Source organism: Heterocephalus glaber, unplaced genomic scaffold (assembly GCF_053883595.1).
Source record: "Heterocephalus glaber isolate CG9 unplaced genomic scaffold, H.glaber_assembly_v1.0 deba00001569, whole genome shotgun sequence".
Lineage (NCBI taxonomy): Eukaryota > Metazoa > Chordata > Mammalia > Rodentia > Bathyergidae > Heterocephalus > Heterocephalus glaber.
Window position 1 is genome coordinate 10050459 of NW_028258354.1, and position 17311 is coordinate 10067769.

The following is a 17311-nucleotide window of genomic DNA, read 5'->3' on the forward strand; positions in this document are numbered from 1 at the left end:
TGCTTTCAGTTACATTTTTTTTTTTTTTATCATCTCAAATATTCACAGCAGAGGTGTTCATTTCACCTGCCTTTTCAACTCTAGATAATCACAGTTGCTGGGGAGATATGAGGTAAGATAATAAACCCAATGGCTATTAAACCAACATGGCTATCTTGAATTCTGATAGAAAAGATACTTGTGGCCATGTATTACATGTCTTACAAAGTGCTTAAAGCTCGACAGAAGGCCTTAAATAAAGCTAAAATCACTTTTTGCCTGAGTTGAACAGGTTATAAATCACAACATTCTCCCCTGCTGTCTGCACCACCAATTAGCATTCTTGTGAAGAAAATGTTAGAAATGGAATTGGTCTTCAAGCCAAGAAACAAAAATGCAGGCGTGCTGAACAGAAAAATCAGACAGATCTCACTTGACGGGGGACTACTGAATAGAGCCCTAATTACAGTGTAAGACTCCAAAAACTCAGAAGAACCTATCTGAAAAGGGAAAAGGTGGGATAAAGTAGTTGATACTTTGCCATCAACTAGAAGAAATTTGTACATCTTAAATGAAGAGAATGACAGCAAAATGCAGACAATCAAAATAACTTCATATGGCACTGACACTGCAGGACAGGCACTTCATACAAGTCCAACCCTATAACCTGCCAACCCAAGAGCCCTAACTAGGCTCTCAGCAAACATGGCCTTCACAGCCCTTGGCCATTCCTTCTCCCCAGTAATGTACCCTCAGCCTGCATCGATGAAGTCTCAAGACAAGGGACAGTTCTTTAATACCGCTAGTGCTGACTGGCCCTCCGTGGGATTAGCAGCCACTGGAAAGCAGACAGCTGTCACCTTTAAGAGCTACCTGGAATTAGCCTTACAGAGCTCCCTGCTCTCTTAGTGCAGCACCAGCACAGAATCCCAAAGAAATGAATAGTTTGGTTGACATGTTTTGAACTTGCCACCTTAATTTATCACACTGTGATAGATTTTATAAACAATGCATCTCTACTTAAAAGCAGTGGAAATTGTTCTTAATCAGATGATTCAGCTCTGACAGTTATTCAAGCCATGTGATACTAGTATTTCTGACATTGAGGTGCTCAGTCTAAAATGTTATGCAAGTCCTCTGCTTTTAGGTCAGGCTATAAAACAAGTTTTCTTTTTTGTTTTGTCCTAAAGTATTGCCATTTACCTGAATGGATTTACAAATTCAGACTCTGACCACAAAGGATAATCAAATTACGGTCCCAGAACAGAAAGGACATGGCAGGAACAAAGACCTCAGGAGTGTTTGGTACCATCTGAGGGAAGGACCAAGGAAAGCCACTCCTGACTCATGGGCAGAGTTCACAGTTTAATAAGTTGCACAAGGAAGTCGGCTGATTGGGTTGCTTTTCAAACAGGACTTAGAGCCAGTCCAAAGCTCTTCCAGGTGTGTTCTCAAAGATGACCTACAGATACCTACTATGCTCACTTGATCAGAAAGAGGTGTGCAAGAATCCAAATGTGGAGGCTGCACACCATCTCTACAGAGGACGTTTTGAGAACCTTCGTGTCCTGATGCTGCCGTGATTGCTGAACATAAGACGAGGGTCAAATCTGTATCTGGAGACAAGAAAATGATGTCACATTAATTAGCTAGTCCCTAAGTACTACGTCAGAATATTAGCCAATGGGAAGGTTAGCAAGAAGATATATAAAAGAAATAGATCACCAGAAAGGAATCTCCTAGGAAAGTTTGTAGCATAAAACATGAGGACTTAATAGTTGTGAACATTTTGATTGTAAGCCAGCAAGCACTAAGATCACGTAGTGTAAACAGAAGAGAAAAATCTAAGGAGGTTAATCTTTAAAGGTGGCAGAAAACAGATTTTGTTACTTCACAGCCCTCTGCTCTTGTACAGTAAGACACAGACTGGCAGGAAAGCACAAGTGTGCACCTCAGATGTGTCTGAATCTGGCTTATGAGTTCAGACAGGCTGGTAACCTCTCTGGCCACCAATAAAGTAGCATGGCATTCGTGTACAATGTACAGCACAAAATGAAAAACTCAATGATTTTACCACTCAAGGGGAAAGGTAGAGTAAATGCTAAAAGGTAACTTGAGGTTGGGACTTAGAAGATGTAAAAAATACACACTGGCCAGTGCAGGTGAGAAATGACACTGCATTTTACCTCCTTAGAAACAGAATTGTGGGACAAGGTCTTAGTACCAGAGCTGTGATTGGCCAACATTTTAATAAAGGGCTAGATCATAAATATTTTAGGGAATGGGGACTATATAGTCCTAAGCAATCCACTTTACAGTTGAAATGCAGAAATGGCCATCAATAATATGTAAAGGGATATGTGTGGCTGTGTTCCAAAATTTTAACATAAATATGGCTAAATAAATTAACTTTCCATCAACTGAGGACATCAGTTCTTTCTCTCCTACAGTGCCACCTAAGAACTGAAATAATCCTTTCCTATTGAGTGACACTTTGATTTTTAACCTTACAATCTTCAAATAAGTGATATACTTCCTGCCTTAGCAGCTCAAGTACATAACATATTGGTACCCAGCATTCTGCTGACAAGCTACTGTGTAAGAGGTACAAGTAGAACAAATCTGGCCCGGCAGATGATAAATGTCTTTTATACTTCCATATGTGGCAGGTTTATATAAATAAATTTACATTTATTTTTATGTGTGTTTAAAATATGAAACCTACTGTAAACATTCAATTTTTTGTTTTGTTTTGGTACAGGGGATTGAACTCAGGACCTTGAGCTTGTGAGGCAGACGGAAGCACCACTGAGCTAAATCCCCGGCCCAAACATTCAACTTTCTGTAACTAGAGTTTTAAGGAAGCTGTGGGAAAAGGGTCAAAGCTTCAAGAAGCCTAGGTGCCACCCAAGTCACACCATGAGAAGAATCACAGCAAGGGAAGAGAAGAGCTTCACACGGGGAGCAGAGGTGTATCTGCAGTTAAAGCAGCAGATCGCAGTGAAAAGCCAAGGTTTCAAATAGCTGAAGCAGCAAGAACACAGCATTCCCTCTCCAGAGCAGAACAGCTTAGCTCAAAGGAAAAATGACCCAGCCCAGAACAGCAGGACCACTAGAGGCAACTTGGCGAAGTAGAGACCAGAAACTTACCCGGGGTCAAAAACCCCTGGAGTACGACAGGTTGGTCCAGAACAGGACTGTAACATCATTAACCGATAGTTCATCTTTCCCAAAAGCTCTGGGTCTATACTTTTAGCAATGTTAGTGATTTGGTCTGGGTCTGCAGTCAGATTATAGACTTCTACAAACGTCTAAAGGATTGAGGAAAGAAAAAAGGCATGGGTTGTATCTGCACAAATACTCCTAATGTGAGTTATTTCTAAATGGGAAAGGAGGAGGTAGATAAAAAACCAAAGTCCAGTGGGCTATCATCTTATCTCCACGTCCTCAAAGAGGCCAACTGTGTACTTGACATAAGAGTGCATCTATGCTGGGGTTCAACTGCTTTGGGTCAACGGCCCCATGCTGGAAGGGGCCACCTGCACACCCTGTGCTTTCAGGCAGTTGGGAGAGCACGGGGACGACACTTACTGCCTCTTGTAGCTGAGGCACAGAACACAGGCAGGGCCTCAATGGCAAGGTCTCAGAAGCAAGACTTAGTCATGACTAACAGTGAGAGTTAACATTTGAAGGCTTGTCTTAGAATTGTGAGATTCAAATAAGAATGTGTATGAAAAGCACCCTAACTTTTGTTATACAAATGCTGTTTCCCTATTTTAAAAAGTAGCTTTGGGTGTATAACAGCAATCAGGGAAGGACAAGAGATTTCTAACATTAGACACATCTAGTGTCAAGGCTTCCTTCTCTAGCTGTATGCTCTTTTTCAAAGTGGAGTCAAATGATAAGTCTAGACGTTGGTAAGTGTTGCTTAGCATGGCTTCATGTAGCTGCCCTCAGACCACCAAATATAATTATCAAACTGATAAACATTATGGGGAAGGGAGGAACAAGGACTGAGTTTGAGGGAAAGTGGTGGTCCAATGTGCTCCTGAGCTGAATGTGCAACAGTGCTCAAGTCAATTTCTGAGAAATGCAGACAAGCATCTGTCTCATATGATTAATGAGGGGTGCTGGATGGGGCAGGTAAGCATATGCTGATTAGCAATATGGGATCACCAGGGACTGGAGATCATGCTGTCCTCCAGATAACCTACACTTATCTTTGTTGGCCAAAAAGCCACCGTCTCCCAAAGGTGGTGCTCCTGGGTCTTTGAGGAGCACAGGACTGCTATGGTGGGAACAAGCATTTCTGAGTAAGTTAGCTGGTCAGCTTTCTAGGAAATACTCCAATTCCTCTCACCTCCGCTGAAGTTGCAGTGCTTCAATTTTACCCCAACTACCAGGGAAGCTTGCACAGTAGGCATGTATTATTCTGAAAAAGTGAACTATGCATTTGAAGTGTGTGTCTGGATGGTGGTGTGAGTGGAAATCCCATTTAGAAGGATCAGAGAAGCAAAGCATGGCCTTATGGAATTCTCTTAACTGAAGGAAACCTAAGCTGAAGTATGGAGAAGGGACACCACATCTTCCCTAGGGAGCCACGCTTATGCAGTGAGTCCACCCAATAAGGCATGACAACAAACGCAGGGGTGGGATGTGCAGGCAGACATCCCTCTTACCTCCTGGTCATCAAATTCACAGTACTGTAAATTCCACAGTGCTGACATCATCCTCACACAAGCATAGGTGTTGTTATAAGCATCTTCACAGATACAGTCTGGGAAACATTGCTGTTTAAAAAGTTAAAAAGTTAAAAGATCCTTCTTCCATGGTAACAAAAACCTAGTTGCTTACGGGGTAACCAAGTTGGCTGAAGCCAGATGTGGGAAACCTTTCAGGGAAGCCAGTGAGTCAAAAATAGAAGTGAAGTGCTTTTCCTTACTGATGGCTAACTTGATGAAGGAAATATGCGACTGCCATTTACAGGCTGTTGCCAGCCCTGTCTGGTAATCTCCTGTCAAGAATTAGTTGAAATGAACATCTGTAAAATGTATACACTGTCAAGGAGAAGAAAATATTCACATGAGTCACTTCAAGGACTGTTAGAACTATGATCCTAAAACATGAGGAAAAAAGCTAAAATGAGCTTTGTAGAATCATCTGCTTTTTGAGACAAGCTCTCATGCAGTCAAAGCTGGTTTTGAAGTCTGATCCTCCCTCAGCCTCCCAAGTGCTGGGATTATAGCAACACACCTAGCCACATAAGTTATTTAAGAGTGTTGTCACCCATACAACCTAACCATAACTCATTTTATCCTATCTTCTATAGCCTCTGTTATTCCACTTTGGGTTGGTGCTTTACTGTATCATTACACTTGGTGTCAGAAGAATCAAATTCAAATGAAAGCCAATTTCTCATTCCCCAGAGAGAGGCCAACAGAAGGTGGCTGTTGCCACCTTCATGACCTGCCTCAGCTGCCATCAATGCAAGGTACACACGACGGCTGTAACAAGTGGGAAGTCAATCTCTCCACCAGATGCCAGTGATGCCATCCCTAACAGAAAACGGTACTACTACTGGGAGGGGTAGGAAACATGGAAAGAGAACTGGGAAGAATACGGGCAGATACAGGGATTTGTTACAAACATTTGAAGAAACCAAAGTATGCATTCTGATGATAGGTTGGCAGCATCATTTTCGGATTACTGAATTACCTTTGTCAATCTAGTCTCCCACAGTTAGATGACAAAAGAGCGATACTCAAGGGTTTCAATACTTGCCCTTGTGTGCTGTAGTGAGAAAGCTGTCTAAGTCAGTGCAAGCTACTACTCACAGATACTCCAGGACTCAGGGATGGACAGGTTGGGTCAGTGACATTGCGGCCTTCTCCTTGATATTCCACCAGGATATCTGATCTCCAAGTCAAATTACTGCCACCTCTCTAAGGAAAAACAGCAAAGGCATGTGGTTGTGATAAAGATAACAGCATTCTTAGGGCTGGGGGTTTAGCTCAGTGGCACTGTGCCTGGCTTGCAAGTTCAAAGACCTGAGTTTGATCCTTGGTACCAGGAAAAAAATTAATATATTAATCTTCATTTTCTAAGAACTCATATTAAGACTATTATTAAGACTACCCTTTTCATGTATGTTGCAAATATTTTCTCAGTTTGTCACTTGTCTTAACTTTGTTTATGGTGGTCTCTCTAGGGCAGTGGTAACCAACCTCTAGCATGTGTGCCGTAGGGAGCTATTTGTTATTTATTGAAAGCTCTAAAAGGTTCACCATCACTACTCTAAGGACACAAAGGGGAAGAGGAATGTATAGAATGCTAGAGTTTGCATGTGGTCCTCTAAGTCTTTTCTTTAGAAAACTCCATCCTACCCCAAGATCAGAAAAAAATTCTATTTTCTGCCACCCAAATTTAACAGCTTTAAAATTTAGTCTTTTAAGTCTTTAGATAACCTGGAATTTATTTGAGTTTCGCCTCAAGATTGAGGGCTCTGTACTCACCAATATGGGCAGCAAGGACATTCCATCCATCTGTGTCTTATTCAGGTTATAGCCAGCGATGTCCAAAATAGTAGGACCCAAATCAATGTTGGCAACAAGCATCTGAAAATGAGGAAAAAGGAAATAATGTAGAACACAACTTGTCTTGTCTTCCTATCTGTACCAAAGCTCCCTTGCTCTAACCCACTTGAGATAAACAGCAGTCACTATTACCTTGTATACAGCTTACTTTCATATAAACAACTTAAAAAACAAAACAAAGGTTTATAGAGCTTCTAATATAAGCGCCTGTGACATAATATATTTATTCTGCCAAGACTGTTACTGATGAAAATACAGCAGTACCTCAGTTCACAAACACTTTTGTTTGCAAACAATGTTTCACAAACAGAAGCATTTTGCAAAATTTTTTGTTTGCAAACTCTGTATCAGGTGATGAACACTACTGAGGCCAGCTTTTCCAAAATCGTGGAACAAATTAAGGTTGTGAACCAAGGTACCAATATATTTTTAAAAACTCCTTTGGAATGGTCTTGCTATGAATCATGAAAAAAATGCTGGGTTAATGTTTTTTATATAGTGTCCTCCAACTTGATTATTCAGATTAGTTCACTAAATCTGACTTCCTATTGATTCCTAACATTTTAAAAAGCTTCAAAAGTTGAATACTTGCCACCAACAAGAATAACCAATTCATTTTACAGTTTTTCAAAGTGACAACACTGCTAAAAAAAAAAAAAAGTCTGCAATAGGATTAAGGCTCCAAGAAACTTATACTAATAATACATCAACAAGGCCGGGGATTTAGCTCAGGGGTTCCACTGCCTGCCTTGCAGGCGCAAGGTCCCAAGTTCGATCCCCTTGTACCAAAAAAAAAAAAAAAAAAAAAAAAATCAATAAAAGTTTCCTTGAAGTCAGGCATGGTGCTACATGCCTGTAATCCCAGCTCTTGGGAAGCTGAGGCAAGAGGACTGCCGTGAGTTCAAGGCCAGCTGGGGCTACACAGTGAGACCCTGTCTCAAAAATGAACAAACAAGTTTCCTTAAAGAATATAGATGTTTTTAAATAAACATTGCAGAATTTAAAGAGAATGTTTTGCATTCTCTTATTTTCTTGGTTAATATGAAATTATTCTTTCGTATACAATGCTTGTACAGGACCTAAGCCAGCATGAAGCTCAATATTAATATGGCCACATATGTAATTTAAAAATATCTGATAGCCACATTAAAAACAGGTGAATTTCACTGTATATATGTTAACTCAATATATAAAAATATTACTATTTCAGCAGGTAAGATACATAAATTACATTTTAATTTGTTTTTGAATCAACTTTTGTTTTGCTTTTTGAGATAAGGTCTCACTTTGTAATTCAGGCTGGTCTTGAACTCAGTAAGTGGCCTAGGCTAGTTCTGAAATTGCAGCAGTCCTCCTATGTCAGCCTCTCCAGTGCCGGGATTATAGACATGTGCCACCGTGCTTGGCTGAACCAAGCTTTTGAAATCTGATATTTTACAATAGTAATACATTTTAATTCAGACTATCCCCATTTCAAGTATTCAACAAACACTGCAGATGGTGGCTATTGAAACAGACAGAATAGGTCTAAATGGAACCTAAAGCACAGGCCAAAAGTCACTTGGCCATAGACTAGAAAAAGCCTTTGAATGAATGAAGACTATCCACCAGGGAAGAAAGGGGGAACTACAGTTTGACACTGGTCTGTGCCAGATAGCTAACATTTTTCCTTATCCCTTACTACAATCTTAGGATGCAGCATGTCTCATTTTATAGATGAACAAATGAAATAAAAGTGGAAAAAATTTGTAAATGGAAAAACTTTTACTGAACTTAGTCTTCAAAACTGTTGAGAAAACTTAGGAAAAAAAAATCCAACTAACCCTACCACTTTTAATTTAAAAACAAAACCAAAAGCACAGATATGAAAGGCAAAACATCTGTGGATCACTGTCCATCAGGGGTTAAATTTCCTGATGGCCAGGTTGGCTCCCAGAGGGCGAGTGATAATATATATCCCACCTCTGAATCAATTAGTGTACTTCTGCAGCTGTTAAAAATTGCCATTCAGTGGAGACAATCAAGGGAGAGGCAATGCACATGTCACGGAGACAAAAAAAGAAAAAAAGAAAAGAAAAGAAAACAAAACAAACCAGCTATGTCCCCAGGGATTACACAGATCTACTGTTACAGATAATTTTCCTAGTTCTGAGACCCCCAGGCAAACTGAGCAGCTTGGAATATAGTCGTCAAGTCTGTGTGTGAATATGGAGGAGATCACGACAGGAAGGAAGACAAAGACATGATCGCCAGAGTCTGTAACATGAAGAGAAGGAAGCCAGTCCCTTAGGTACTATTAACGTGTCCAAGACAGTTTTACAAGGAAAAGGGTAAGCATCAAAATAAAAAAAGACACAGAACAGTGGTTGCTAATATCAACCATAATCACTTCAACAGCCAGCAGCTATATGATGGGAGACTCTACTAGTGTTTGCTCAGTGGAAAGAAAGGCCTGTGAATGTCAGCATGAAAAGTCAGAGTCACTAAGATCCGGCACAAATACCACAAGCCTGTCATCCCAGGATTCTTTTCTTCTCAGATGTCTCCACTTACTGCATCTTCCCTAAATGTGATGGACAAATTGCCTTCAAGATTCTGCCTAAGAAGCAGTCTCAAATGTCAGGAGATGGAAAACTTCTTGGGGACACTGAGTGGGAATAGAGTTCAAAAGACAATTATACCTACCTTTGGTTTTACACAACCAAGCAACAGAACAGATTCTATGGACTACAGAACATCAGAGTTTCAAGTCCCTAGAATGGCACTGCTTTTATCACATTGTCAAGTAAACTTAAATATTCTTTTATAGATTCGAACAGAAAAGGCTTTCACAAGACCAAAATAAATTATTCTACACATTGCAACCTATCAGTTTGAAAATGTTCTTAGGATTCAAGCACACAGACATTCTAATGAAATAAACACCCCTACAAATCCTGGGCTGTAAAATCAAGGGATACCAAGTGTTAACTTTGCTTATTTTTAGCTCTGGAAAAATGATGGTGCTGCATAATTACTGGAAAGAAGGCAACAGACTCTCAGAATACATTAGGTTTCCAGAAAGACACTTAAGCTCTGATGCTAAACAATTCATGCAGGATACTGGAGAAAAGGCTCAAAGCACACCAGAAGGTGCCCCAGGCTCACTGGTTAAAGGGACCACACATGCATGAGAAAGCAGAGAACCCCCAAATCCTAGGCTGCTCTAGCTGGATGTGCCCCAGCTCCAGCTTCCCTAATAAAGCAGCAGCCAGGGAATCATCCAGTTATACTCAGAAATGGAGATGTAACGTCTCAATTGTACAACTGGGGAAAGCAAAGGCTATTTTGTTCAGTCTTACAGCCAATGAAAGGTCTTCCTCTCAATTCAGTTCTATTTCCCCTGGACCATGTTCTGCCATTCCAGTTCACGTACTAACCTTTTCCTCTCTGAAAATCCTTTTAAGAACTTCTGCAACCAAAATCAGACAACCTGTGGCATCCACACAGCACCTCCCCCACCTCCCAAACAGCTGACACACAGCAAAGTCAATGAGTTAGCCAAATGTGGATTGCTTTGGCTGTCAGGCTGTTGATGGTTCAGTTCATTCTGCCAAACATGCAACTCTGCCACTCACATAGGACAGGACACCTGGCACTGAATGGCTCAACATCCTTGGAACTAGGTGAAAGCTGAAGCATTTCACTTGTCTCCAACAATATCTATTAACACAACAGCATGACAATCATGGATTATGAAAACAGACAGTACTCTGTCAGTCTGACTCTGCCATTTACTATATGATCTTTTGGTAACACCCATTCAACTAATGTCGACGTCTCTCAGAGTAGGCAGGTTAAGGGCTGTCTACTCTGAGTCTACAATTCCTCTTTTCTGGGACATCAGAGTAAACAGAGAAACTCAAGAGACTATGAGTGTGAGGCCAGCTGGGAACATGTAGGACGGGCACCTACCTCATGTCGAGGAAGGATCCAAAGTGACTTCCTAGGCAGAACCTCTAAAACAAAGCCCTACAGGACAACTAAGCTGGCCAGCTAAAGAGGGTCTGAGGTAGGAATCACAGACATAAGGAACTGGGTGTACCAAGGCCAGGAAGTGAGAAAGATGGTGCACTAAGGAAGTGAAAGCAGGCCCTTCTGTCACTTAAACAAGCCTGGGTTATTCCAACATCTGTGCCTCCCATTTACTGTTCTGCTCAGAACATTCTTCTCGCAGACCTTTTGTGACTACATCCTTCTCAACAGCCACATCTCTGCACAAATACTTTAGGGGCTTTCACTTACTGCTACTGCTTAAGGAGCAGGGTCTCCCTGGCACAGGGATTTAAGATCTGATCTTCTCAGACTGCTTTTTCTGCATCCAAGGTTCCTGGTGTACTGTGCCAGCAGGAGATATTTATTAAATATGTGGTGACTAAACTATAGTGTAATGGTTAATGATATGGACTCTGGAGCCAGACTTCCCAAGTTCAAATGTAGGGCTCTGCTGTGCAATCTTAGGCAAACCAATTAACTTCTGCACCTCAGCTTCCTCATCTGTAAGATGGGATAATAGTGTATCTTGTAAAGATTGAACGAGTGATTCAGGTAATACTTTTAGAGCAGCACCAGTCACATACTAATAAATGTTATTGTTGAAATGGCTTCCTAGGAACCAATTTAGATTGCTCAGACAAGGTGATATCTGACTTTCACATTTAGATGGCACTGTCAACCTGAAGAAAAGGAGTTTGTTCCATGGGCAGCTGGCTGACACATTTCATGGTGTTCCCACTTGGTCTTCTTCCCCATACGGGTCATACGCAATCCCAGTGACCCTACTTCTTGGAAATTCACACACTGCTGGCACAGTTTCCTCAACCAGCTCTAAATGCCAACCTCAATACAACACTTTTTTTTACAATAAGAAAAGAATTTTATTGTTTATTAATGTTTGTGTAAAACTTAAGTTTCTAAATTTTTAAAAGAAACACCACGAAGAAGGGATTAGTGAGCCGTCCCTTCCGGAGCCGTTCGCTTCCCACCAACCCTCCAAATGCATTCCGGGGGCTGGGGATTTAGCTCAGTGGTTTCGCCGCCTGAACACTTTCAAGATTTAATGACTTTCCCAACTTGCAGATCTCCTCTGAAAGAGCAAGCTTGTTCACACAGCACTGAAATTTGTACTGGGAAGTGACTCATTTGAGGGATGTAGGTCTTAAGAGCAAAGAAAATTCAAAAGACAGTTACGAAGGCTGCTTTCCCTTTCTGCAAGAATTTTAACAGTACTTCAATAAGAGCATGGTATAAGGAAATAAATGAAAGGGAGACAGTGAAAAAGTCCCCAAAGTCCCCAATATACCCAGAACTCTGGCCCATGTTGATGTCTATTTTTCAATTTTAGCTTAAATTATGTGTTTGCTCATTTCCTTTGATTTCACAGAGCTTGGAATGAAACTGTGATTATCAAGAAGGAGCGAAGACATAATTGGCAGAGCCTATCAGTGGTCTCCTGAATACCAGAGAAGAGTCTTTTGGATTGCAGTGCCCACCATCTCCAGGACCAAAGTCTCTGGGTGATAAGCAACAGGTTGAGAAAAGACACTGAAACCAAATGGAAATAGTAACAGGAAAACGTGCTACATAGTGATAGTTCTAGGAGCAAGAACCAAGGAAAGAGGAAAGCATTAGTAAGGAAGAGTCCCATATGGGAAGAGAAGGAAGAAAAAAATCTTCAGTGTAGGATTTCTAACGACTTATACTTAATGGGCAGTCAGACTAGCAGCAGACATCACCCAGGAGCTGGTAAGAAATTAGAACCTGCATTTTACCCAAGATGGGACTCACAGACACACAGCAAAGCCCAAGGGGGTCTGCCTTGCAGAAAAGTGAGTGCCAAACCAGGAGTCCTCTCAGAATCATCTGTATACTTAAAAGGAAAAGAAAAGCTGATGCTGGGTCCTCATCCACACCATGGAAGCCAATCAGGTTCTTTCTGGGTGGTGCCCAAACCTGTGTCATTCCTCTTAATTTCAGATGGTAATTTTGATGAACACTCTTGTTGAGAGTCACTCCTCCAGAACACAGACCTAGTCTCAAAAGACGAACAAAAGCTATGCATGCTGATGTAACATATGTAAACAGGAAATATACTTAATAGTGAGTGGGTGGTGGGGACCTGAAAAAAAAAAAAGGAGTCATTGTTTCCAAGGCTTATAAACACAGAAAATCTTATACTGAGCAGCTTTCATCCTCATGGGAGGAGGAACCTAACCAGCATTCTTAGGAGAACAGCATCATTTTCTCAGGCAAGTACCTACCTGTTCGGAGCATCAGCTTCAATCATACACGTACCTTGCTTGTCTGATTTGGTTTAATTCCAGGTCCTCGGACCAACAGTGGAACTTTGATATCAAACTCATACAGCTGTCTTTTGTCTATTGGCAAAGAAAACTGTCCTGCAAACGAAATGCCTAAGGTAAAGATGGAGCCAAGACAGACGTGTAGCTCATATTTTGTTTCACTTAGTCAACAGCAAAACTAAAAATTGTTTGTTCTACTATTTCTCATTTTTTAACAGCTTAAATTTGCTGTGCTCTCTTTTTACTGTAAGACAGGAAAAACAATGAGTTCATCATCTTTCAGTATCAAATGAGAAGGGATTCCCTGGTTTACAATAGGACAAAATGAATAAAAGTAACGACTGGAAAGGGCCGAAATACAAATACATAAAAATTTATACTTTGATCATGGCTCCAAATACTGCCAAATAAAAGGGACAAAAGTACGTATCCTGCTTTTCCTGAATGAAATGTTTTTCAAGATAACCAAATAACTGATGAGGAAAGGTCCAGCAAGTAAATGCAAAAGGACAGAATTATGAAGTCAACATCTTGCAATTTCTGTTGAAAGTAATGGATTTTGGCAACAATTACCAATGGGAACTTCAACGACAAATGTTCACAGGAAGGGCTCAGGCTGAAACCACTGGAACCATCAATCAATGCTGGCATCCACAAAGTAGTGTCACTGAGGAAACACTTGTGCCTGAATATAGGAATTTCTGTCAGATCTCTATCTTGCTACCAATCTAAAGGAAATGCTGAGTACATATAAGCAGAGGCGGCCTCATGAGACAGGATTTAGCCAAATTCAGAATGAGAGACATTCTAAAAGACAAAAGACCCACATTTCTAGTAAACCAGTGGCAAATGAGACTTAGAATACCAAAAAACTAACAGTAGAGTGTAAACTTTGGATCATGACATATAATAGTCAGATGCACAATCAGGTGATGTGCAGAATCACATGTCTGGGAGTTACTTCAAAACTTTCTTGGAAAAAGAAAGACCAAGAAAAACATAGGGAAAGTAGGAGGAATTCAGAAGACTGGCTACATACCTGAAAATCTGGAGAACAGAAGTTATTTTATTAGTGTCTGTCTTTTTTCTGGTGCTAGGGATTGAATTTAGGGCCTCTGTACTGAGTTACATCCTCAGTCCTTTTTGTGTATGTAGGTATGTACTTATTTAAATGAGAAAGAGTCTCAATATGTTGCCCAGGCTGGCATCATACTCCTGGGCTCCAGCAGTCCTCTGTCTTAGCCTCCTGAGTAGCTGGGATTATAAAAGCACACCCCTACACTCAGCTCCACTAGTCTTGACACTGAATGCTTAAAAAAAAATAGATCTTTTAGCTGCGTGCAGTGGTGCACACCTATGATCCCAGCACTCAGAAGACTGAGGCAGGAGGACTGCCCTGAGTTCGAGGCCAGCCTGGGCTAGTAAGTTGAAGGCCACAACTCACTATGAACTACACAAGGAAGACTGTCTCAAAAAAAGAAAAAAAAAAAAAAAGATCTTTTGCAAAACAGAAAAGGACCAAGAGATGGAGAATAGGGGGAGAAGAAAGAAGACAAAGAAAGTATAGGCCGCAACTACCCACAATGAATGATCATTATGTATCACAACATGAACTAAAAAAAAAAGAACATGGGGAAAGGGGATCTAGAGACAGAGGGAGGAGGAAGGAGGGAGTGGAGGGGGAGGGGAATAAAAAGAATCCAGATAATGTCAGTACATGTACCTACTCCCTAAGATGAATATAAACATTATGTATTGCAAACATATACTAATAAAATAATTTTTAAAATATTCACAATAATACATTAAATGCCTAATCAATCTGTTCCTATACAAGCAGCCTCAGGTTAATTCCTCTCAAGTGGAAACTTATCGACTGGCAAAGAAGAAAACATTTGTTTAACTATGGAAGGTCCAAGTAGAAAGGACAAAAAAATCAAGGACATGGGACTAATTCCTACAGCAGTCTGGAGACCAAAAAAACCCCAAAAAACGAATTCTGTGATTTAGAAAGAAAGTTTTTTTCTCCAAGGTCACTTTCCGTTGGTTTTTCTGTCCAGAGTATCTTCCCCTACTGAGCTCCACTTACCCTTAAAATTAAGCTCAATTTTCACTTCTTCCACAAGGCCTGCCATTAAGCTCACTGTCTGCTCCTGCTCCTTGAACACCATGTAACTCGGCATATGATTTCCCCATGTGGGAATGACACAGCCCTCTAACCAGAGGGGTCTGAGGGCAAGACCCTCCCTGTGCCAAGTTCACAGCTGTACAAAAATTAGAACTCCTGCCAGGGGTACTTATTTCCAAATGGTGACTGAAGTATCTGACCCTACCTCTCACCTGTGTGATAGCCATTGTCTGAGGTAAAAAAGATATATGTGTTGTTGAGCTCCCCAGTAAATTCCAGTCTCTTGATCAGTTTCTCCACAAGGTCATCAACTGAGAGCAGAGTTTGCCACCTGGAAATGAACAGAGATTGGACAGAGGACACCCATCCTCCCATATCGGGGATTAAACTCAGGACCTTGAGCCACTGAGCTACACACCCCCCCCACCTCCCGAAGAGGACTTTTGAGGCAATGGCTGAGATATCACTATCTTGACAAAAGGGGCAAACACAAAGATCCTCCCTAAATAAAAACAACAAAACAAATCCAAAGGCTCAAATCCTAAATTTTCATCCCTCAGATTTGCCACTGCAAAAGAGTAAACTTAAAGAACGTAATTCAGTCATTCCAAAGTGTTTCCAAAGAAATAAAGTACGCATTTTATAACCAGTTAGCTTTATTTTTTATAGCCACTGGCAATGAGAGATAATCAGAAGAGAAAGTTACCAATCTGGTACAGATTACTACAAGTTGATTTACATAGGCCTATGCTACAACAATGTTTAATCTTCTAAACCAGGGGTTGGTAAACTATGGCTCACGGGCCAAAGTTGCCTGCTGTCTGTTTTTATGAAGTTTTACTGGAACACAGCCATGTTCTGTCATTGTGGCTCCTTTTATGGTACAAGAGCAGAGCTGAGTAGTTGCAACAAAGAATACCTGGCCTGCAAGCCTACAATATTCACTAACTTTATATCTGGCCCTATAGAAAAAGTTTCCTGACCTCTGGGTCTAAACTGTATCAAGAGAGAAAGTAAACAGCAAAGGCAAATATTTGGGCTGATTTCTTACTAGGTGACCTTTTCTTTAAACATATGAAAAAAATTTCAACCAACTGGTTAAAGTTTGCAATATTTTTTAACAAGCCCTAAAAACAGATGGTTTAATCAGTCCTTGGGTTCCAAGGTCACTTCATTTCATATATCCGAGTGCAAAAGCACTTCTGCCTGCTTCCAAGGCAGCAAATGCCCCACCAAGCATCTCTCCCAATGACTCCCTAGCTGGTTTTTGTTTTGATGATAACAGCATGATGTAGTCTCCTGTCCTTAAAACCACTCTCAGAAAGTAGTAGTAGCTCTTACCTTTTCCTAAATGCATTATCTAAGTATTGTATTGAGGAATTAGTCATTGGTGTCTTGGCTTGCCTAATTAACCAGTGCTTGTTCTAAAATTTAGAAGAAAAAAAACCAAAACGTTAAGACCAAGTCATCATAACCAAACTACTAGATTCCTAGATAACAAAAAGGATCACTTTATACTTTAGCAAAAATAAACTGGAACCTATATAAGCAATGTCAGACTCTTTCTCCCTTGCCCCATTTTTCTAAAAAAGAAAGTTCTTAATTTATCATTTATTCTTCAGTTCCCACACCCTCCCAAAACTGTAAAATGCCTTCACTCCTTTACCATTAATAAGAGACTTTATTCACTGTCACTGGGAAACCACTAGCTAAACAATATTAAATTTCTAACTCTGATCCCATGTCTACTGCCAACTATAATCGGGCAAATATTAACTGTACCTTTCTCCAAATTTTGGCTAAAAAATCATCATTTCATTGCCCTCTATTTTTCTACCCAAAATATTGATCACCCTAGATCTCTAGGAAAATTATTTCTTATCAGTTTCCTAAAACTTCAACTCCAAATCTGGAAGTCCTTCTCATTTAAAGAAGTCATACTTTTAACAAAGGCATTTCCATACAGCATTTATTCTCTCGTCTATTCACAAAACTCTCAGCAACCAACTCCAAAATTATGTTCAAGTTGTTCTTTAGTTATAAAGTTTGAGAAATACTATGTAACATAAAATTTTATTATAAACTCATATTAGACCAAACGTACCTCTTAGAAGTCTTGTAGCAGAGTGATTTATTTAACCAGAAGTTCTCAAACTTACTGGTCATGGTAACTTCTATTAACTCTTTTGGGACACAAAATGAAAATACCCCTGTACTTTAAAACCCAATTCACTCAGGTTCAAATCATATTTAACAAGCACATGCCTACA

At 40.4% G+C, this 17311-nt stretch overlaps 1 protein-coding gene across 1 annotated transcript in view; it reads right to left on the reverse strand.

Moving 5' to 3' along the window:
* Positions 1 to 1331: 1331 nt before the first annotated feature.
* Positions 1332 to 17311, reverse strand: part of Gns (glucosamine (N-acetyl)-6-sulfatase) — a 28652-nt gene continuing 12672 nt past the window's right edge. Inside the window, exons 7-14 of the mRNA XM_004861114.4 lie at positions 16383 to 16465; positions 15254 to 15372; positions 12906 to 13009; positions 6492 to 6593; positions 5814 to 5921; positions 4659 to 4769; positions 3130 to 3290; positions 1332 to 1595 (exon numbers count right to left, since the gene is read on the reverse strand). Of these exons, the coding sequence (XP_004861171.1) occupies positions 1517 to 1595; positions 3130 to 3290; positions 4659 to 4769; positions 5814 to 5921; positions 6492 to 6593; positions 12906 to 13009; positions 15254 to 15372; positions 16383 to 16465 (867 nt within the window). The 3' untranslated portion in view covers positions 1332 to 1516. The remainder of the gene's footprint in view (positions 1596 to 3129; positions 3291 to 4658; positions 4770 to 5813; positions 5922 to 6491; positions 6594 to 12905; positions 13010 to 15253; positions 15373 to 16382; positions 16466 to 17311) is intronic.